At 35.2% G+C, this 23357-nt stretch overlaps 6 protein-coding genes across 6 annotated transcripts; 2 read left to right on the top strand and 4 right to left on the bottom strand.

Annotated features, from left to right (window-relative positions):
- Window positions 1-581: 581 nt before the first annotated feature.
- On the bottom strand, window positions 582-1504 carry LOC102579439 (RNA-binding protein pno1). The gene has a single exon (XM_006350831.2). It carries the CDS (start codon window positions 1422-1424, stop codon window positions 786-788), a length of 639 nt encoding a protein of 212 aa, XP_006350893.1. The 5' UTR covers window positions 1425-1504; the 3' UTR covers window positions 582-785.
- An 878-nt stretch (window positions 1505-2382) lies between these two features.
- LOC102579765 (26S protease regulatory subunit 6B homolog) lies at window positions 2383-7717 on the bottom strand. Its single transcript, XM_006350832.2, has 6 exons — window positions 7070-7717; window positions 5285-5515; window positions 3549-3707; window positions 3307-3459; window positions 3029-3112; window positions 2383-2819 (listed from the first exon to the last, which is right to left on the bottom strand). Exons 1-6 carry the CDS (start codon window positions 7550-7552, stop codon window positions 2685-2687), a joined length of 1245 nt encoding a protein of 414 aa, XP_006350894.1. The 5' UTR covers window positions 7553-7717; the 3' UTR covers window positions 2383-2684.
- A 3294-nt stretch (window positions 7718-11011) lies between these two features.
- Window positions 11012-13362, top strand: LOC102580084 (60S ribosomal protein L10-like). Its single transcript, NM_001288167.1, is given in 4 exon segments — window positions 11012-11074; window positions 12095-12596; window positions 12942-13023; window positions 13152-13362. Coding segments are annotated over 4 exon segments (660 nt in total). The 5' UTR covers window positions 11012-11064; the 3' UTR covers window positions 13218-13362.
- A 642-nt stretch (window positions 13363-14004) lies between these two features.
- Window positions 14005-16392, bottom strand: LOC102580414 (cytochrome b-c1 complex subunit 8-like). Its single transcript, XM_006350834.2, has 2 exons — window positions 16097-16392; window positions 14005-14321 (listed from the first exon to the last, which is right to left on the bottom strand). Exons 1-2 carry the CDS (start codon window positions 16264-16266, stop codon window positions 14273-14275), a joined length of 219 nt encoding a protein of 72 aa, XP_006350896.1. The 5' UTR covers window positions 16267-16392; the 3' UTR covers window positions 14005-14272.
- Window positions 16393-17152: 760 nt separating this feature from the next.
- On the top strand, window positions 17153-18195 carry LOC102592692 (probable protein phosphatase 2C 51). The gene has a single exon (XM_006350868.2). It carries the CDS (start codon window positions 17190-17192, stop codon window positions 18129-18131), a length of 942 nt encoding a protein of 313 aa, XP_006350930.1. The 5' UTR covers window positions 17153-17189; the 3' UTR covers window positions 18132-18195.
- A 543-nt stretch (window positions 18196-18738) lies between these two features.
- LOC102580757 (KH domain-containing protein At3g08620-like) lies at window positions 18739-23063 on the bottom strand. The gene is made up of 7 exons (XM_006350835.2): window positions 22788-23063; window positions 22570-22658; window positions 21753-21916; window positions 20573-20692; window positions 20117-20233; window positions 19776-19919; window positions 18739-19254 (listed from the first exon to the last, which is right to left on the bottom strand). The coding sequence occupies exons 1-7, from the start codon at window positions 22871-22873 to the stop codon at window positions 19108-19110; spliced, it is 867 nt and encodes a 288-aa protein (XP_006350897.1). The 5' UTR covers window positions 22874-23063; the 3' UTR covers window positions 18739-19107.
- Window positions 23064-23357: the final 294 nt, after the last annotated feature.

Here is a 23357-nt window from a genome sequence, read left to right on the forward strand (position 1 = left end):
CAAGAACAATGAAATCAGAGTGAAAATGGATGAGTAGGGGTCAGAAAGGAGATGTACTTTTCAATACAATCAAATAATATGTTTATGCAGCCGTGCAGCCTTATGAGCATATCTGGCATGTACAGTGGGGAAGAAACACAGACCAGTGATAAGTAATGAACAATCCAGGCAATAATTCTGAAAATTATAGACGCCAACAAATCGCTCTCAAACTCTATTCTACTCTGCTCTGAGATAAGCAGTTGAGCAATCAAAAACTTTAACTCTGCTATGAGAAGGACAACTAAGTCATCAACAATAAAAAACTAGAGTAGCCCCACGAGTGAGGTCCGTGGAGGGTAGAGTGTGCGAGTACTATGTGTACTTGTACATACAACAACATACACAATGTAATCCCACAAGTGGAGTGTGCATACACCAGAAACTTAACTAACATATAAATGAAAATATGAACTGGTAACCTAACTAACTTATCTTATTGCAATAAGCATATTATAGTCTGACAAAGCACATAAGAATTGCAAATAATCATACAACATAAGCATGTATAAGATAACACACACAACATTGATACTAAGCTATAACCAAAAACAAAATAGTAACTCGGTTCACCTCGTATACATATAATCACCCCATACTTAAAGTATTCATCTATTGAAAAAAACATAACTTGGTAAAGTCTCAGGATTCTCCAAGCCACATATCAGTACAAAAATACTTACCAATAATTTCCAACAAAATCAAAATTTGATACTTAAAACATCCTACAAAACCAATAACAAAAATTAAAGCATCTCGGCCCGAGCAGTAACAGCTCTGAGCTTGGAATAAACCTTACCAGCAGGAGACCCCATAATGAGACTACAAAGTGAATCTCTAGCAATCTTAATGTTCAAAAACGATCCCAATATATGTATCTTGCTATCTGCAATTACTATCCTAGTCTTCGTCGAATTCTCTATAGCAAATTTCGTCTTTCCTCCTTTCCCAGACAATCTACCAATAGCCCTAGACAAATGCTCACCTCTTAGCGTCTTCACATCCTTGATCTCAAACGAATCCACATATAACTCATCCAAACGGAGCAAAGCAACAGCATCACAAACATCAAACCCTAGCATGAAAGCATGAACGAAATCAGCGCACTTCTGTAGGTTGCTGATGTCGGGAGTATCGGTTCGGGTTTTCAGCTCGACCCGACGTTTCTTGAGATTCATTCGGATATCAATCTTCATCTGCTCGAAGATTGGATTGTAGATTTCCATCCATACTTTCTTCAGTGGAGTGTACCGATGCTGTGGGACTGTAACTTTGCGAAACTGGACATGGCCGTCTGAGATTTCGTGGGCCTTTAGAGGTTGAAAGCTGGGTTTCGCCGGTAAGGTTGCCGCCGGTTGCTCAGCCCTCGGATTGTCAATTTCCATGGCTGCCAGGCACACGGACAGAACAAGGGAAGAGAAGGAGGGGCAGGAGAATAGGGTTTCTAAGAGGGTTTTTGTTTTGAAACAAATCTACAATATATATACATATGGAGTACTACATGGGCCGAATTTTGGACCCAATGTTAGATCTGGATAATCAAAAGGCCCGTGCTTATTACTTCAGTGCCTGATTTACTCAAATAACCGTTCTTCAGTTCACCGTTTAAATTTTATTACTACAATTATAATCCTCAAGACTTATAAAAAATTAAATTATGGTCGAATGTCGATAAAGTTTTTATTAGACCATTATTTGGGGTATCAAAGACATTTTACTTTGACCATTACTATTTTTTAATAAATACTTTACAGTAATAACTATGTTACTTATAAGATTATATGTACTTTTCAAGACATAATATATAAATATGACCCTTAACTTGGCTTCAGCGGATAACTATGTCCTCCAAATTTGAGTGTGCACAAGTAGACACTTAAACTTTTATAAAATTGAACAAGTAGACACATGTGTCCTACGTGACATAATACACGTAAGATGCCATGTAGAACACAAAATTACCATGTAGGGTGCCATATAGGACGAATGTGTCTATTTGCTCAATTTTATGAAGTTTAAGTACCTATTTGTGCATGCCCAAAGATCATAGTTATTAGCTGACACCAATGATCATGTTTATGTATTATGCCACTTTTCAAATATGTCAACTTCAATTTATGGCCCATCCTTTTGACATTTTAAGTCTACCTCATCTATTTGTAACATTTTCTATGGTGCACGTATGAACCGGTGCATCAGTAAATCGACAAAAACATAAACTACATAAAACAGACTTGTCTAATTTATACTCAATGGTGCTACTTGCACCTTCTGGTGAATGTGGTCAAGGCATACGCATCGGTAATTGAGAAAGAGTAATGAAACATTAAGTTGAAAACCAAATGAAAATGAACTACTGCAAAGCTTATATATGAGGAATTAAGCCATCCCACAGAATGCGGCATTAAAATGACTGAAAGAGTCCACAGACACACCCCTCACGATGAGACACTTAAGCAGCTTAAATGGATAGCTAGACTGTTTATGCTGCACTTTCTGAACGAACAATTAATGGAAGCTAGAACAGTGCAATCCATTAGATGTTTGACAAACCAGCAGTACGATTAAAAACACCAATTAAAAAAATCTTCAGAGGTAGTGTACAAGGTCGACCTCTAAAATATTTGCTCATCTACTTTTACAAATCACTTATAGAACTCAAAGTCAGTGTCCGGCTTCTTCACATTGGTCCTGTAACCCTTTTCAAAGTCCTTGGGGAGTATGACATATCGATTCTTTCGCACTGCATGCATACCTGCTTCCTGACATATAGCTGTAATCTGTAGACATTGCAACATGCATCACAGTCGTGTTGGTCAAATTGACTCTTCAATTATAAAGGTCATTCACATTTTCAAAATAGAAGGATCAAAGCAGATGCAGCAAAATAAAGAACTACTTAGTCTTAACACTAGACTTCAACATTTTAAATCAGTAGTGAAGCATCCTGTTATCAGTCGAAAAATAGATGAAGGGAAAAGAGACAAACCTCAGCAGCACTAATTTTATCAGGGCGAGAAACATAATCTTCCAAGTCAACCTCGTCACCTAAGTTCATCTTAGCAGTACAGACCTGGCCAAAATCATCCAGCTTTCAGATTTGAGGTTCATTATGAAAAATTGGAAATACAGGGAAAATATAACATAATGAGTGAGAGGCACAATTCAGAAGCCAATCTATCATAACTTCCTTCAATATTTTTCCAATCTTAACTTCTATTTGTTTGGTAATGGAGAATGGGGTTGAAGAAGATCCTGAAATTCTACCTGAAAAACAAGCCTCTTTTGACGCCTATCAGGCAAAGGAAATTCAATCTTCCGATCAAGCCTTCCAGGACGCAGAAGTGCAGGGTCCAAAGTATCAGCTCTGTTGGTTGCCATGATAACTTTCACATTCACAGTCTGGTCAAATCCGTCCATCTGCAGAAGACATACCAAAAGAAACCCTCATAAACAATGCAAAAGTGTAAATTCTGATGGGATTACTTCAGGAATTTGTAGAAGCCTACCTGATTAAGCAACTCCATCAAGATACGCTGGACCTCCCTATCAGCTCCAGTTTGAGCATCAAACCTAGCAGTAGCAATTGCATCTACCTCATCAATAAATATAATTGCAGGAGCATTTTCTTTGGCAAGACGGAAGACATCACGAACCATTCGCGGACCCTGAACAGTCAGATAGTAAGTGCTGAAAGTAAAGTTTGAGCAATAGAAACAAATGGAGTCTTGTCATCATTTGTGGACAAACTTGACCAGTCCTAACTAAGAAATAAAAGATATCTCCAGACAAAGAAATTTGGCTCAGGGAATTGCAAATTAAACTGAAGTTGCATCTCAGATAGAAGAGTCGGGGAGAGCATGCAGCAACAAAATGTACAATAGTGCATTCCAAGCTGCATGTTGACAGGACTGAAATGCTCTACTCGATTGGCCACAGAAAGCTGGTTTGTCTTAAACTGCTCAAAAAGAAAAAGGAAAAAAGGCTGAATGCTTTACTCAATTGGCCCCAGAAAGCTGGTCTGTCTAAAACTTCTCAAAAAGAAAAAAGAAAAAAAGGCTGAATGGCTTCTCGGTCAACTACTAAGTATCGACGAATAGTTCTTCTATATGGCGTTTTAATTTCAAGGATGGATCGTACATGATGTTTACCAGTCAACACCACGAAAATAGGAGATTCTGTGTCCCTTATCTTTACTGATCAATATTTTTTTTGTCGAGATGTTTACTGATCTATATTAGTAGGGTCTTCTTTGACAATGTCATTTAAAAGAGTATCCAGCTCGATGCCAAATGTGTGTATAAAAGTTTGGAGTTCCTGCAGAAGAATGCGATGCTATACGCAGTATTCATGGTATTACTCATGGTTATCAATCATTTTGGTACTTTCAGCTGCCCCTTGCTAAAAAGTCTTATTACGGTGACAAACTGGAATTGTGGGAGTAGCCTAACATAGTGAGACTCAAACAGAGGCAATAAGCCAAACAAGGAAATGAAAGACATTGAAAAGGTTTTGAGATATTGGGCAATATTTATCACGAGAGGTCTCGAGTCAAACCCTCTGGAACTATAGTGGACTAAAAATTCAGCCTCTGAACAAAAGAATGCAGATAGCAGTGAGAGTATGTCATTTTTAGTTTTCATGGTGCCTTTCTAGCAATGTTTCCATTCCATTTACAGCTACCGAAATTTCAACAACTGGCTCCACATGTTCACCCAACAAATATAAAGAATTTTGCATTCAATTATACTTTCACGGCAAAGCAAATTTAAACTACGACATTTGATGTAGCAGGAGAGGGTATATTTTCTTATGGTGCTTTTTAGCTTCTAAATCTATAATTGTCTTTTAATAAGGTAAAGTGTAATCTATAATTACTTTTTACATAAATTAATAACCTAATCTTTGATGTCAATAAAAAAGAAAAGCTAAGTAGAGCAAATAGAACTAGAACATGCAGTTTGGGGTAAAAGTAATATTCACTAATTACCTTGTTCTAGCACAAACAATAGCCACTAATGATGAAATTAAAAAATAAAAGTAGTCTGAGATAAGACACCAATCCCTTGTATCTTCCAAATTTCTTTCTATACAATAGAAAGGAGCACCTCAAAATATTTTTTTGTATTTCAAACAATGCAGTGCAAAAAGTCTGAATCATCAACAACAGGTGATTAGCAAGTAGTAACAACACATTGATGCATAACAAAAAATGTTCATGGTATTTCATTACTTCAATGCATACCTCACCCAAGTATTTCTGAACGAATTCTGAGCCAACAACCCTTATGAAGGCGGCAGTAGTGTGATGAGCAACAGCTTTTGCAAGCATAGTTTTCCCAGTACCTGGTGGACCATAAAGCAAGACACCACGGGGAGGGTCTATACCAATCTGCTTGTACAACTCATGATGAGTCAAAGGTAACTCAACAGCCTCACGAATTTCCTGCTTTTGAATGTCACATCCTCCAATATCCTGGTGCGAGGAAAAAATAAGATTAAGATAAAGGAAGAATATAAAGGAAGGCACATTAACAGCCCTATATTATATCAGATTTCCACTTGCTTTCCTGTAGCTGTAATGTGACACATATGCATGCTTATATAACGGGAATTTATTAGGATAAAAACATAATGTATTTTCCTCATTAGTGTTCTGACTTCTGATTATAGAATTAGATGCACTCTTTACTAATACCCCAATATCTCACTAGTGTTTCATACTTTTGAAGAAAACAATGGAGAGCAGCCTACGAGTTGAGCACTCCACACTCATGTTCCTTGTATGAATAGATAAGTGAATTCAAATCACCAAATCTGTGATTCATCAGTTAATTACAAAATCAGTTCAATCATTTGCAAACCTTTTTCCCACTTCCCCACAATAGAACATGGGCTGCATACCAAAAAAAATAAATACACAATATCCATATTCATCCAGGATACGACATTTATGGAGCACCGAATATCCAAAAACACCAATAACCACTCTTTGTTATCCTGATTCTTCTGAAAAAATTGTCATGCTTCTTGTATCTCCCGTTTTTCTAGCCACAATTTTAAGGCAACATGTGCTTCCTTCTGCAACCCGTAAACAAGGTTTTCCAATTTCCTTCTCACTTGATGTGGTTGATAGAAGTGTTGCACACATAACAACTACTCTAAGGACTAGAGAATAGGTACTAATAGCCACTTAGCTGCCTTTTAGAAGCCAATAATAGGATTTTGAATAAGGCTAGGGGAAGTCATGGCTGCAGGTGTAGTTATTTTTCACGGAGAGGCTGATAGGAACTGAGGTTAAATAAGAATAGATAGTGCAATATGATTGTATGAGACCAGTGAATTGATTGATTAGAGAGAAATAATCTCCCCAATGAGTTCATATGATTTTTAAAATGGAGCTTCTTCTCTTGGTTTTAAAATTATTATTGAAAATATTGTCATTCTGTCATAAAATGTGTTTACACAGTCTAGGATAACCATATAAGAAGAAATGAGGCATTTTAACATTATATTGAGACTTGAAAGCAGCATTCACCTCCTTATTTAACTTGCTAAACAATTAGGATTACATGTAAGCACTTTGATTCTTAATCTATGGAAGTTCTTGGTAGTGACACCTTGACTAACTAATCTTCATTCGACTAACTAAAGTTGATCAAGCTCTTAGTGAGCCTACCATAAATATAGATTCTTGGGATTCATTAATTAATAAAGGTAGTGAACTTTAGGAGTAACGGGAAACCCTGCATTCATCTAATGAAGTCTACAACTAGCTAATAGCGAAATCTAATCCAGAACTCATAATCAATATAAAGTAAAACCTAATGCAAGAGTTCCACAATGCATGAGCTCACACTACAAACTCTAATGAACCAATTAAGGAACCAAAAGGCAAAATTGACCAATAAACCCTAAGAAATAAGAAACATAGCAGCCAGAAATATTATAACCCTAATAAACAGTAACATATAAACCCTATCAGTGTATTCAACCAATAACTAACACAATTCAGAAACAATAAACATACGTTGTAGGTAACATCAGGCTTCTCTGATTGACTAAGCAGCGAAATACTCGAGTCAGCCTCAGGAGGCAAAACATCAACTAGAGCATTCGAGTGACGATGCAAAGCCACAGAAGCCGAAGGCTTAAGTAGCTCCCTATTAATCGTGCTGAGTATCCTCACGTAGTAATTAGATCCCGTAGTTGAACCAACTATGGCGTTATTCTGGTCAATCATCTCCATGAACTGGCCAATTACTAACGGCACCGACTGGATCCGTTTCACCTCTTCCTGTGCCCGTAAATGTTCACGGCGGAGATTCTTCAGTTCGTCCTTCACGTATTCCTCTTGGATCTCGATGAACTCCAGCTGCCGTTGTAGAGATTTCAGGCGAGCGTAGAGGTCGTCTTCGCCGTTTTCGGAAGGAACATCGTGTGACGATAAGTCAGGTCGAGTTGCCGGTAGCTCTGGTGTCGGCTTTGGATCGAGAAGCATGGCTGATGCCATTGTTGGAAATGGAAAAAAATTACGGCAGTTGATACAATCAAAAGAAAAAGTGAGAATGGAGTGCGAAAGAAGAAAGTTTGATAAACCCGACGAAAGCAGAGAACGAATCGGGTATGGAGGAGCTACCAGTTTCGTTGGATGACTCGGATCAAGTTTTTTGGTAGAAGAAAGTAGACGGATGTCATTACTTTATTTTGGGTATCGCATTCGATATTTAATATCTGCATTGAAATTTGATTATTTCGAATTTGTGTTGCGGGTTCCATTCAAGGATAAAGTTTTCTATTAAAGATTTTTCCATACATAGTGTTGAAATTTGAGATTTCTCAAGGATCAGTTTCATCCACTGCATCATATATTTTTTTATGATTGTTGTTTCGACAATTTTTTATTTTTTAAAAAATGAATCAACTTTGTGATAGAGTAATAAGTACTCTTTTAACTTTGAATAGAGGTCACAGATTTAAGTTCGAAAGAATATTGAAATGCCTTAGGAAATATTTTGCCTCATTGTTGTTTCTATGTCATTTTTTCTTGTCCATATTTTTAGTTTATTTTTTACTAGTGAACTTATTCGCGCTTCGCACGGTTATAAAATACGATAACATGTTATTACTATATTTATCTAGACATATAATTGACTTCATAGAGAAAAATGTTTAGTTATGGTTAGATGACTACAAACAAAACTATAAGTTGCTCTTTTGAACCAAAAAAAGAAAATATAAACTTATGATAATATTATTTTTTTTATATAAAATACAAGAAAGAGAAATCATAAAGAGACTACAAAAAAATGCAACATTATTCTTCCTGTCTTAATCATAAAAAAATTATGAAATCAATACACAATCTTCCGAACTCTTGTCAACATGATTCATTCCTACAAGTCGATCGTCATTCAATAGATTTCATTTTATTTTTCAACTCAAAATAAAGAATGATTAAAATAAATATCAGAAATATAACAATTTTAAAAGCTAATGTGATCATTTCTACAAAGTCTTACGATATTTCTATTTATAGGACTATAATATAATAACGAAAAAAAACCTAAAATACCTTTCAACTATGTGAATTGGTACAAAATTGCCCTTCTTCTACCTTTCGGGCCTAAAATGCTCTTGACGTCAACCTTTTGGCACTATTTTGCCCTCATCTTTAACAATCCAAAACACCTGCAATAAAATAATCAAATATCATATAAATAAAAAAATCTAAAAGCAATATATAAGCTATAAAATACTATTTTATAAAGTAATAAAAAAAATTGTGATTCACGTAATTAATCTCTAGCTCTACCATACATATAAATTTGATCATTATTTTGTAACAAAAATTTCTAATGCCTCTTATTTATGGGACATAATATTGAATACAAAAGGATGTCATAAACATGATTATTAATGTATGAATTAGGAGTTATGATTGTCAAAAGTCATGAGAGCGATGAAAGTAAAGACTATTAAATTTTTATGTAAAAAGATATGAATAAATGGACTAGTAATTAGCACATTCAATTTGTACAGTAATAATAAAATAAGAAATTATCAAAAAAAATTAAAAAAATAGGATTCTTGGATGCCACATCAATTTTCTTTTATCTAAACTTTATATTGTATATATAGATATAGTCATGTAGAAATAGGTTTGTCATTAATTGATTTAAGAAATAGTTGGAAAATTCATAATAACATCATATATCAAACAATTGTACATCTCTTTTCATAATTATGACTTAAAACACTTTTAAGTAAGATTGGTGTAATTCTGTTCATCCAAAATAGTAGTAGTACTTCTTTTGAAACTCTTTTTTTTTTTTTAAAAAGTCATTCAAAAAAAAATGTCATACAAATTTGGCAAACAGACCTTATAATTTTAAATAATTAACAATAAAAATTAACTGCCCCTCGAATTTTTATTATATTTCAAAACAACCTATAATATACTTCCCAGCTACTAATACTAGGAGTGTGCAAAAACCAAATTGACCGATAAATCGAACCAAAAAAAGTGTTATTGGGTTATTGGATTAACAATTTTTTAATGATTTTATAAAAAAATTATCAGGTTATCGATTCGATATTGATTTTTAATATTGGGTTATTGGGTAAACCGATAACCCATTAAGACTAAAATTTCCTACATTTACTTGTACATAAATATTAGGGATAAGGGTCTGAAAAATATCTCAACTTTGGTCGGATTTGCTGTTGCGATACTAAACTTTCATGAGGAACTATTACCTCCCTAGACTATTTAATACCATATTTTAAACATATATATTTGCCCACGTGGACATAAAAAATAATGCAAAATTATAAATAGTAATGTGTCCACGTGGGCACATATATACCTTTAAAATACACTATTAAATAGTTTAGGGGTAAAAAATACGGTATTAAATAGTCTAGGGAGGTAATAGGTCCTTATGAAAGTTTAGTAACGCAACAGCAAATCCAACCAAAGTTGAGATATTTTTTAGACCCTTATCCCTAAATATTATATATTATATATTAATCTCAATACCTTACTAGTTATTGTCTTTATCCTTTAGCCTTCAATTCACACTTCAAAGTGACTTTTAGCTCACAACTTCACATTATACAAAACGTCAAAACCTAAAGTAAGAACCCTATTCCTCTTAATTTCTCTTTGTGTTACACTTATTTAGTTTTTTCATTACATTATTGTGTTGTCGCGTCAAATTTATTAGAGAAGTCATATATTTATTTTATAAGTATTTTATTATTGGTTAAACCGAAAACCGAACCGTTAAGGATCAAAATCGATAAAAAATCTCTTATTAGTTTGATTATTGGTTTAACGTATTTAAAAACTGAAAACCGATAAATCGAACCAATAATACATAAAACCAAACTGAACCGACCGATGCACACCCCTAACTAATATTATCATTATTAACAAATCATTATGAATTTGTCTTTTGTAGCTAATGTAACTTTAAAAGTAGACTATCAACATGAATTTATTCATCGATTCGAACATGCCTAGAGCACTACTACTTTATAAACCACACTACATACTCCCTCCCCCCTTTTCTTCTTCATTCGTATATTAATTATATTTTTCTACTATATATAAGAGGTTACCACAACAGAATTTGAACGTCATGTTTGCTTTTCCAACCAAAATATTTTAATTTTTTTATAATTTATGTGTTTTAATTTTTTTTTGTACATATGCCTTTTAGTAAAAAGTATTAATAAATAAATTACAAAATTTAATATATAAATAACGTACCTCCGAATTGATTAATTATACAAGACAATGACGGGTCAACTTACTTATGCCAAAACACGGGCTTAGTTTGTTTGACTATGTCGGCCCAAGCCCATCTATTTTTGTGACGTAAGCCCAAACGTAAGCCCAAACAGTTTCTAAGCCTAATACGACTCCTATTTAAGGTTTAGGGCATTTCTCTTCCTTTCTCCTTTACAGACAATTTTTAAGCCGCAGATCAATTGCAGTGACGCCCCAATCGATTAGCCATGGGGAGAAGTAAGTCGCTTCGCTTAAATCCTTATTTATCAAATTTCCATTCGTATTATAATGTATTGTTGCTCAGATCTGAAAAAAATGGGATTTTAAGCATATCTCCATTGACAGATTGATTGAGTTTAGCATTTCTGGTATTTATATGATTGGATTTTTGTACCATGTTTGATATATATGAATCATTTTTGAAACTGTGTTACCTATTTTTTTTAATTGCATTAATGTGAAATATTGTTTTTTTTAAAAAAAAAAGAGTTTGTTGCGCGAAGTCCTGTATATTTGTTATCGAATGTGGTGTTTATTTGATATAGACTAGTTTTATTATATGTTTGTTTGTATATTTGATTGTAAAACTAGTTTGTTTGGAATTTGTATGATTGAATTGATTCTGTTAGATTTTTCTAGCTTGAAGGTTTGGAATTTGCCGTTCTATGTAAAGCTAATGGCTTTGAACTAATACATTATAAATGAGACCTATCATGGTAAAATGAGTAGCTTCAAGATTGAAGTATGTGGCATTTTCTGTAGTCTTTTTGGCACATTTACTTGTGAAGCTAGTTTTTTCGTTACCTTGACAAAGACTGATGAACCATGGAAGGATGAACGCTGTCTTTGTAAGAATATTACTTGCTTGGAAAATGGAAGGAATAGTTTCTCATTTTTGTATCAAAGAAACATCCTTACTTTATGTGTGTGAGAATGGAAATACTTAGTAGAATTACATATGAACTACGTGATGAATAATGACTTCATAAGTTGCATATGATTTATCTAGGATAGTTGTCTGACTAGCCTTGATCATTATTTTGTTATTAATTGTTAATACGTGCATGTAAAAGCATATTTGGAGTTCTGGCACCACTAGTGGTATCCTGCTTAAGTTCCAGTCATGACATAGCTAGTTTCAGCATATGTTGTATTGTAATGTTTTTTTTGTAGTGCGCTATGAGTCTTTGTGCTTGTCTTTCCTAGCACATTTCCATATTTGGGCCTAGGTGTAATGGTTTGGATTCTTTTTCACAGGACCTGCAAGATGTTATCGTCAGATTAAGAACAAGCCTTACCCAAAATCAAGGTTTTGCCGTGGTGTGCCTGATCCAAAGATCAGGATTTATGATGTGGGCATGAAGAGAAAGGGAGTTGATGAGTTCCCTTTCTGTGTGCATTTGGTCAGTTGGGAGAAGGAGAATGTCTCAAGTGAGGCACTTGAAGCTGCCCGTATTGCTTGCAACAAGTACATGACCAAGTCTGCTGGGAAGGATGCTTTTCACCTAAGGGTCAGGGTTCATCCATTCCATGTTTTGCGAATTAACAAGATGTTGTCGTGTGCTGGAGCTGATAGACTCCAAACTGGTATGAGGGGAGCTTTTGGTAAGCCTCAGGGTGTTTGTGCTCGTGTTGCAATTGGTCAGGTTCTTCTATCTGTTCGCTGCAAAGATGGAAACAGTAACCATGCCCAAGAGGCTCTGCGCCGTGCCAAGTTCAAGTTTCCTGGACGTCAAAAGATCATTGTCAGCAGAAAGTGGTATGTATTCTATCAGAAGTTTCACTTTATATTTTATGCTACTGATTTGTTTGAGAACTTTGTACTTTTTCCCTTAAAGGATTATCCTGGTGTGTAAAAAGGGCTTTATTTCATCTAATTAGTTATTTAGTTTGGGGAGATTCATTCTAAAAGAACACCCTACAGTTAATTACACAAGTTTCTTCCTTTCAAAGCCAAACATTGTCTTATTCCACTACGGAAATATGTACTCTGTGGGCTTGTTTTCCATCTGAGACTCTTAAAGTTTCATGATATCTTGATATTTTGTCGTCTCATTAAGCCTACCCGTTGAAGCTATGTTTGATCATGTGTACTTTGATTCAGGGGATTCACCAAGTTCAGCCGTACTGATTATCTGAAATACAAGTCAGAGAACCGTATTCTCCCAGATGGTGTGAATGCTAAGGTTTGTCTATTCATATCCTTTCTTTTTAAACTAATATTTTTGCTTTGCTCATTCATGTATCTGGTTGCCAGTAGCAATTTGCACGTTTCGGTTGTGATAATTTATTGTGTATTCTTTTGCTTTTGCAGCTTCTTGGCAACCATGGTCGACTTGCTGCACGTCAACCTGGAAGGGCCTTCCTTACATCTGCTTAGGGAATTGAAGTGGCATATTCTCACAAATAGCACATTTAGTTTTTTAGTCTGTTGAATGAAACTTTGTTACTTGAAATTCTGTCTTTGCATGAACTTTATCAGTAGTATCCAATTGAACATTTTTGAAATTATTATGTTCTGTATTTGAAATTTCTTGTACGGTTAAGAGCTTGTTTGTTTTGATGAATTGATACCTCTAGTGATGGGTGGCATTAACATTCTTTGGTGACCCCAACTAACTAATTCTCGTTAAAATTGGAACAGCCTGTTTGTTGTGAAGACTGAAGACGTTTATTCCCAAAGATCTGGTTTAGCACAATTAGTACTGGAGAAGGGCTGCTTTATATGAACTTAAATTTTAAAAATATAGTAGCAAAAAGAGGCCTATAGACATAATGGGACTCCTATTATACTTCTCAATTTGTAGAACTTCATATGTTTTCTGAGATGATCAAAGATTGGCTTATATGGAGAGTGCATCAGATTTGAGCACCAAAATGTGAGTTAAATATACTTACCTTTCAAGGAAGTTTCGGCCAAAGTCATTGTGTGGCGGTGAAGTGGTACAGAAATCTGCTGTTTCCTTAAATTTCTGATCATGCTGGATCAAATTAATATGCTCAAATTCATGAATACATCTTAAGAAATGGGCAAAGATCAGATAGATTATCCAAAATTCGACATGTAGGTAGAACTTCATAGGGACTGCAAATTTGGGAATCCTATTCTTGAACAAATAGTTAGTTATGCTCTATCCACCATATTTTATTTGAGTGTGAACACAACATTTGATGAAAAAATGAGGTGTATGATGAACTATTTTGCAGACTCCAACTCGGTACAAGATTCAGGATGCACAAAAGTTTCAAAAGACTATAAAACAACTAGTTGCATTTAATTAACCATAAAAGTAAAACTCCTCAAAATAACGGTAGCAGTTCCAAAGCATGACTTATTTCCTGTTCAAACAGAAATAGAAATAGCAGTCCTCCCCAGACAAGTGACGAACAGAACTTCAGTTATACGTAGGTCACCAGACAAATGACGAACATAACTTAGTATCTGTGTTCTAACTTCTCCTTCTCCAGGAAATGCTGCACGTACCTGCATGCATAAAGAAACACCTTGGCTATGAACTAAGCAACCACTAAAACCACATATATATTTGCTGGAATTCTCAACCAATAACATAGGAATTGCTAGAACCTAACTTAGTGAAGAATTATTCCAGGTGACATTAAGTGAAAAAAAAAATCCTTACATCTTGGCTATCTATTATTATAAGGGGAAAAGAGTGGAGGGATAACGACTCAGAAAGTTCAAGCCAACAGAAGATAAAAACAATGGCCATAATCTCGCCAATAACCTTCAACAATCTAGTCTATACAAGTAAATCTCCTCTATGCCTGAATGCAGCTCAAATGCTATGATGAACTAGAATAATATCTTATACTTGAGATAAGTTGCAACTCAAAATAACTAAGACTTTTGCAGCAATCACTTTTACTTGCTTGGAGACAAAAATGAACAGAATAAAGAAACTAGAGGAGAAAGAAGTTAATTGGATTTATTTTGACCATATAAGAATAATGAGAAAAAACAAGAACACTTAAGTTAAGATTCTGTTAAAGAGGTACTAATATGTTCTTGAACAAGTTACTAATATACACAGTATGTGATGGTACATGATAATCTCACTAGTGCTTAAAACTATCTCAAATATTATCTCCTAGATAATCAAACTACAGCTAGTTACTAGAGTGAAATAATTTTATATCAACACATTCTACATATCAAAAAGGATTATATTGCTCCATAGTAACTTTTTCTAACAAAAATATAACTTGAGATCAAATTGATGTTTAAGCAAGCATGCTTAAGCAACCAATCCTTTTCTACTCAAAAGAACTAATGTGCAACACTTCCTTCCCAACCCCAACCCCCAAAAGAAAAAAGAAACAAATAAAACTCGACACAAGATGAACAATACAAAACAAAGGAAAATCTTATTAACCTTGCCTTTTCAATCAGTAAGTAGGCTTGAAAGCCCACCGACCCAGCTTCATACTTATAGAAGCCAATGTCTTCAACAAGTTCAATTGGCATTGTGCAATTGTATTTCATCTAAACAAATGAAAGAAGATTCACAATGTGCGAAGGTACCTCCAGACGCTCTGATATGCCTGACATCAATGTTTGGCAATCATGCTCTTAAATCTTAAGCGTATTCTAACGGCTCTCCACTGATCATATGTTATATTCCAAGTAAAACCTGAGCAACTAAGTTCCCCTTCTAAGCTAGGAATAAATTTCAATCCTTTTATTGTAAGCATATCCCAAAACATCTTGAAAGTGTAATTTAATTCAAACTAAGTTCTTCATGGCCTAGTCGAAACTAAGCAACATCTAGGAAGATCAGATCAATAAGCACCTCCAGATCTTCTCGAAAAGCGCTCAACATACTATTAATGTATACAAGTACCAAATGGACCTGCCAATCTGATACGTCTCATTTCTCAAAGCACACGCAGCTTCAAATCCAGAGGCGTGACATAGGTCAATGAAAACAGCCTAACGGTCTTAAATCTTGATTGTGATGTATCCTTTGATACAGAAATTTATTAGAACGTGCTCATCTAGACACGCACTAAATTGGAATCCTGGTCTAACCTGAATAGAATTAATATAGCCAAATGAATATCTATCTAAATTATCTCTCTGTTTGCCAGAAGTATGTTTAGTTTGATTAGAAATTTGCACAATATTATATGAATGAAATTATCCCAAACTAAAAGGTTCGAGTTCAGATGATTAATTAACATAGCCGATCTCAACAAAGTTTGGGATTGAGATTGAATTTACTTGATCGAAGTACTTACGAGTAGGTGCCGATGAGAGGACCGAGCAAGAGAGTAGCGCTGATCCAATTTTCAGAGACTTTGTGATGGATTTTACCAGGAAGGTCCTTCCATAGACCTGGCATAATCTTCTGTTGGAATGGCGATAAGGCGTAAACAACTGCTCTCAGCTTAACTGGTTGTTTCCCCATCTTAGCTGAATTTTAATGGTGATTTTTCCGATCGATTTTCGATGAACAAGCTAGGGTTCGAGATTGAGAAGAATGATAATTGTCATTTGGTGGATGGAGGAGGAAGCTTCTTCTGCCAGAAAATTCGTTTGGGCCCAAGAACTGTAGCCCAGCCCAATTTGGGCCGATAAAATTAGACACATGAAGGGCCCGCTTGGCATTAGACGAACTAGTGGCTAAGCATTGAGGTGTGTTTTAATACACATGTGATAATTTAGATATGCATTGGAAAGATTAGATTAGTTAGGATAGGAAATTCATAAAAATATGATAGTTTAGATTGGGTTTTTCACTCAAAAATGAAAAAAATGATTTTGTAGGTCACTTACAAATCATAATTAAAAAATCTCTATTTTTATACTAAGAAATCTTAAAAAAAGGTCATTTTGTTTTATTGTATTCACTTTATGAGTGACCAAGAAATCTTAATTTCTTAATTTCATCTGCGTGAAAAAAATATACACCATACTTTGTAATTTTAGATTGACCTTTTAGTTTTGGCTTCTTGGTCCTTGTGCTTCACATAATCCTCCAAAATATTGGTTATGCACAAATTTGGGTGTCTACATAAAACTCGGTAAAATACATAGATTAAAAATAATAAATTAAAACAAGTACGAGGATCTTTCAAGTTATTCCGCCTTAAATAGAAAAAGAATTGGCCAACATGGACAGAGGTAATAAGCTGCTATTGGTTAAGATGGTAAAAAGATGACAAAAACACGTCAAATTTAGGGCGTTTTTACGTATTCTGCCATATATATATTAACGTACTTTTTTTTTGTTGGGTAAAGTATAATACTTATATTAACATACTCTTAAGCCTTCTTCTAACCATAAACCCTAACCAAATCTAACATTACGTCTCTTTTTAAGCTTGAATCATGAAGCGTTTAATCATATATGGATTTTTCTTCGCTTGCATTGTTGGATTTTTGATGAACCATAAGCCTGAACCTGAAGAACAAATTGTTGTTACAAATACAACAATGTCGTCAATTCCAGCTCAAAATTGTCACTTCGCATCGATCCAAGGAAGAAGATCATACCACGAGGATCGCGTAACATGCAACGTTGATCTTAAAATTCCTCGATTTGGACTTAATGATGGCGTTGAAGAGGTCAAAATTGGTGTTGTAGCAGTTTTTGACGGGCATATTGGATCGGACGCTAGTGAGATGGCGTCCAGGGTTTTTTTAAATAAGTTTCTCCAGAAGAACTACGGCTACCAAAATTCTAACCCTAAGGAATCTCTGAAATCGTCGTTAGTTAAAACGATTGAAGAAATTGATGCAGAATTCAGCAAACTCGCTCTGGAATACCAACTTTATTCTGGATCTACTGCAGTTGTTGCTCTCATATACAACGAAAAACAGGTTTTAGTTGCAAATGTTGGGGATTCGAAGGCGTTTATTTGCTCTGGAAAATTGGCAAAGGAGTTGACAGAAGATCATAATGCAGATAGATTGGACGAGAGGGCTAGGGTTGAAGCTTCTGGAGGTAAATTCACATTTTATACTAATTCTGTTCCTCTTCTCAATGGCCATTTTCCGATGACTCGAGCTATTGGCGATCTTACTTTGAAAAGAGTTGGAATCATAGCTACTCCAGAAGTGACTGATTGGCTAAATTTAACATCAAAGGATGAGTTTTTGGTTGTGGCATCTGATGGAATATTTGAAAGCTTAAGTCCCAAAAAAGTTTGTGAGTTCTTATATGAAGCAGAGGACCATTCAGATTTAACAGTATTGGCTCAACAAATTGTTCAGAAAGCATTTTTAGAAGGCAGCACTGATAATTTATCAGTTGTTTTGGTTCCCTTATGATCTGGATCAAATTAATGCATCTTCAAGTTTCAGTGTTAGGCAAAAATAGTAGTAGTTTGAGGCTTTGGGGCAGAGAGTACTCAACCAAGAAGGTGGCTGTGTAAATTTTTGATTGTTAATGATAATTCTTCACGGTTTATCAAAAAAATATATTACTTCCTCTCTTTAAAAAAGAATGACCTAATTTTCTTTTTTTTTAGTCTGTTTAAAAAAGAATGACCCCTTTCTTAACAAACAATTAGACTAGCATTAGTAGGTACGATCTTTTTTTCTAAGCTTCTGATTGAACTTTAAAGTAACGGCAAGATGATCAAAGGAAAAATGTCGTCTAACACGCAAGGTTACCGACAACGGAAGAATGATCGATGAAAAAGTATCGTCTAGCAATAAAGAGATGAGTGACCGCAAGTTAACGACAAACAACTTAACCGATTACCTTTGTAAGTGGTTCCTTGTCCTAAACCCCAACTCCGGTTCAACTCAAGAGTTGAGTTTATCCGACACTCATGCTGGTAGAAGGTGGCAAGTACCTGGTGAAATTTAGCAAGCAAACCGAACGCACCATCACCAAAAAAAAAAAGAAAAAGAACAGCCCCGGGAGCAATCATGGAGTGAACGGTAGCTCCAGCAGTTATAGAGATAACATGGTCTTAAATCCATATCATGGGATTTACATATAGCAATCTATATTTAACGAAGGATGAAGTAAATTATAAGTTACAAATCCCAAAAAGGAAAGGAAATCACCCTTGTCAACTAGCTGTCAAGAACAAATAAATCAAATAATCATTCTACTTCAACAACAAACAACTACAGTCAACAAAATCAGTTTTGAGGTTTTCTTCAATCTGCTATGTTTCCTTTTGTCACTTACTATTTTCACCACGTTAAGGCCACAAAAGCGCGCTGTATTTAGGTGCAGATTAGCATCCTCCTGTCTGGAGATGCGAAGCAGCTGTGCATACCATAGCACTCATCACCAACCAGTTTTTGCTCGTTTCATCCCGCTTGAACTAAAAGGAGATAGACTACCCCTTGGTTGGGGGCTCTCTTCTCTGAAATTGTTATTCAGCAAAGCAAGCTCTCTAAGCTGTTGCCTTTTATATAAGTCCTGCGACTCATCCTGCAATTCCAGGCAAATGGAAATGAAATTAGCAATATGATCCTAGGAAATCACAAAACCATAAAATGGTTATCTTCTAACACTGGTTTTCTTACCTACCTTTCAAACAACTACATATTCACAACTCTCTTGGTAAATCACCATGTCAAGTCAAACTAAGATTATCAGTTTGACGTTGAGGGATTTGTTACATTAGACCTTTCTCCTATGGGGATTTAGTTCAAAAGAAGTATGAAACTAACAAACAGATCATAAGAGATGTCTTCCTTCTTCTTTTTTTCATTCAGCATTGTCCTTTTTGGGGGACAAAATAACTCCTGATAGATGCATAGTTAAGACATAATCTCAGATTATTCACGAAGTGCCCATATTTATCACGCATCATATCAGCTGTTTGCATATGTCAACTCTTTCGGTCTGTCCATTTCAATTCATGATTAAGAACCACACAACTATAACATTATGAGTGCTTTGTCTGCAATTGCTTATAGCTGTATATGTCGGAATCAAAATGTGCTTACCACAGGTCTGAGCAACTCTTCAATAATTTGGCTAGCTTGTTTCATTCGTACATCAACTATATTGATGGGTAATTCTGCCTCAAGTAGAACATGCAGTGGCTCATTGAGGTGCTCATAACCTGGAAGGCCTCTCAGACTCTCCTCCTACAATAATATAAGACAAACACAAAGCATAAGAAATATAAGATGAACACAAGTAAAAGCAAAACACCCGGTGCAGTGCAGATATAAAATGGAGGGCAGAAAAATGTACGGAGTGCTTCATAGAGAAAAAAAAGCCTTCTGTAAGATTATTGGACGAAAAGCAGGACAGTGAGCAGAAAAATGTCAAAAGAACTTACTTTTTCAGCATCTTTTATTGAACCCTTTCCTCTGATAAATACGCGACATCCAGTAGATGCTTCCACTCGCTTCAGAGAATTACCTCGAGGTCCTAAAAGCCGTCCAACAAAGTTGAACTGTGCCATGAGAAATGTACTATTCAGTACAACTGATTTCTACTGCTCAAATAATTTGACGAAATATCAAAATGTCTTCAAACACATCCCTCTATAGTCTACTCCCTTCCTCCATCTTAAGTGAGTCATTAATTATGAGGAGTAATCACATAATTATTGGTACAAAGTGGCACCTCTGGGAGTTGAAATTGATACTACCAATATTACGCAGAGTTTAATGTGACATGTACATCATCATTATATTTACACCAGATAATGCAACCTAACACTTCAAAGGTAAATCCATAAAGAAATAGATGGAAAATTAAACATTATCTACTGTCAACAAAGTCAGCTTACATTCGGATATCTGTCCACAGGTATATCCAAACGCAACACCCGCTTCACAACAAATGAACTTGGACTTCCTGGTGAAGCTTGCCAGTCGATGGGCCTTCCCTGTGGTCCACCTAATCTTTGCTGCAAAATGAATTTCAGGGATATCAATCCAACCAGAAAAGCATTAGAAGTACAAGAAGCAATGCCACATGAGAGAAAGAAAGACCATGGGGAGGGTGTCAGTTAGCTCCCATATCTTTCTGGAGCAGCGAAGAACTTTTCTAGTCCTCAGCTTCAGTGAAGAATAAGATTAATAGAAAAAACAATTATTTAGTTCAACTTAGAAAGAGAGCATTTGAAATGTCAGTTTCACTGGAGATGGATTAAGCTGGCTGTATAACTTCTAGAATGCCGCCAACCCCCTGATATAGAAATAAACAGACAGGCTTCTTGATGGTATGCAGAGTTAGCATAGTTAAAGAAGAAAGGAAACAATGCATGATGTGTTTAAATTTCTAATTCAAGCAGAAAGAGGAACAACTAGCTGTTTCTCTCCCGCGTTTCATCTTCTTCCTCCATTTAATGATTATGATTTTGCTTCAATTTCTTAGTTCGTCCTTTTCCTTTCAAGAGTCCCGGAGCTTCAGCATTGGAAGTGCCAAAATTTTGGCACTATCTGGCATTGGCAATTGGCACTATCTAATATCATCTTCTTCTTTTTTTGAAAATGGTACTATCTAATATCATCTTTTTTTAAAGTTGTTTGTCCTATATTCTTCCAATGAGTAGTAAGTTTCTAAAGCACTTGATGACTAGTTGTTATCCTACGAAGTCTAGACTTGCAACATAATTTAGACTGAATTTAAGTTTTACTTCTTCGTTTGGAGGTACTTTCAAGAACTGAATTAGTTTCTCATTTGTATATAAGGAAAAGACAAAGTCAGCCTTATTAGTCAATGTGATACTGAAGACGAATTCACCATAACAGTAATGGCTCTGACGATCTTTGTGTAAATGTTATTCTCCACTCCATGTTAACTCACTACAATTACCATACACAATGCTTGTGTTTCAATAAGCATAGAAACCATGAGCTAGCCCCTATTGGCAGACACATAAGACATCTAATAGGGAGCATTACAGAATTAGTAAACAGAGAATTCCAATATTGTGCCTAAAGATGAGATAAGCATAAGCTGACCTCTTGAAAGGCGTTCCATCCATTCCCGTTCCAGCCACCTAAACCTTTTCCTCCAACATGTTGCATCATGTCAATTGAACCCACAGGACTAGGGCTTCCACGTTGTAGTCTGTCATAGTCACTGAGTACTTGATTGGGAATCATTCCGGAAAGTCTAAGTATTTCTGTCAAAGAATTGAAACTAAAATTCAGAATATCCATTCGGAGAATAATTAAAGCTATTAAGAATAGCATACATCAACTTAAACCGTTTCACCGGCATATGTGCCCACACAAGGAAACTAACATAACCTCTTACAACTTGCTATTAAAGTATTCATCTGCTACGAACATTTCTTCAAAGAATAATTAGGTCACAAACCAATTGTAATCTGCCTCTTTCAAAACACCATTGGACTAAAGTTTATGTGGAACGGAATACACACTTCTCAACCGACATGCTAATCTTAACATCACCTAACTGCCAATACTTGATCCTGGTAATCTATTCCTGCGACGATACTGTTTAAATAAACAAAATCTAAACAATACACATCGATTGTTCTGAAACTTATCAAAATCTCATTTCAATTCACTCTTTACTACTAAAAATCTCTTGTTTTGCCTACTCTTAGAGCTAAAAACATACAGCAAACCAGTAGATTTGATCAATTTGGACTAAAAGCTACAACTTTCTCAAAACAACAGCAGAGAATTTCTTAACAGATTAGTTTATAGATTAAAAAAACAGAGCATACAAAAAGCTTATCAGAGAAATGCACAAACAACTCATAGATATTCTAACAGCAGCAAATAAAAATTCAAGATTTAATCCAACCTTGATTCAAGAGTCGGCTGCAGATTGGAAGAACTTGTGTAAAGGGTCCAAGTTTCTGCCTTTCTGCTAACAGCTCTGTCAAGTACTGACTACAAAAAATTTCAAGAAACACCCAAAACAAAAACAACAAAATTGGTTAAAGCATCAATCTTGCACAAAGTTATCAAATTTCAAACCCCACAAATTCAAGAGGAAAAAAAAGGATTTTTATCCCTTACCTATCAACATCTTGGTTGGTTCTTATATGAGGAGAAACAGCTCTTGCAGGTGAGAAATTCAAGTTGTGATTATACAGATTAGACATGAACTTGAGTTCAACAAAAGGGTCTGTAAACAATTTTTTTGGGCAGCAACAGAAAAGGGAAGAAATCAAATGGGTGAAGAGACAAGCAAAAGAGAAAACTTTTTTTTTTTTTTTTTGGTTTATAAAGAAAGAAGGAGGAGGAGAAAGCTTTGAATCAGTGAAACCCTGGAAAACAGGGGAGAAATAAATAGTGAACTGTATTTTTCTAGACTTAAATAGGTGTGGGGCATGTACTAGCCCACGTTAGCAGCAACACCTCCTTTTTGTTCTTGTTTTTCTCTACCTAGTGAAAACTTCTGCGTAATTGTGGTGGGATAAATACGATTTTTTTTGTATTTATAAGAAGGATGAGTAGGATTCTTCTATCATATGAAGAGAGGTTTAGTAGAGTTAAGCTCTACGTAATTGTGGTGAGATAAATACTATTTTTCTATTCTCATAGAGATTTAGAAGAATTAAGCTTCACGTGATTGTAGTGAAATAA

The sequence above is a fragment of the Solanum tuberosum genome, unplaced genomic scaffold (genome assembly GCF_000226075.1).
Source record: "Solanum tuberosum cultivar DM 1-3 516 R44 unplaced genomic scaffold, SolTub_3.0 scf00128, whole genome shotgun sequence".
NCBI classification, from domain to species: Eukaryota; Viridiplantae; Streptophyta; class Magnoliopsida; order Solanales; family Solanaceae; genus Solanum; species Solanum tuberosum.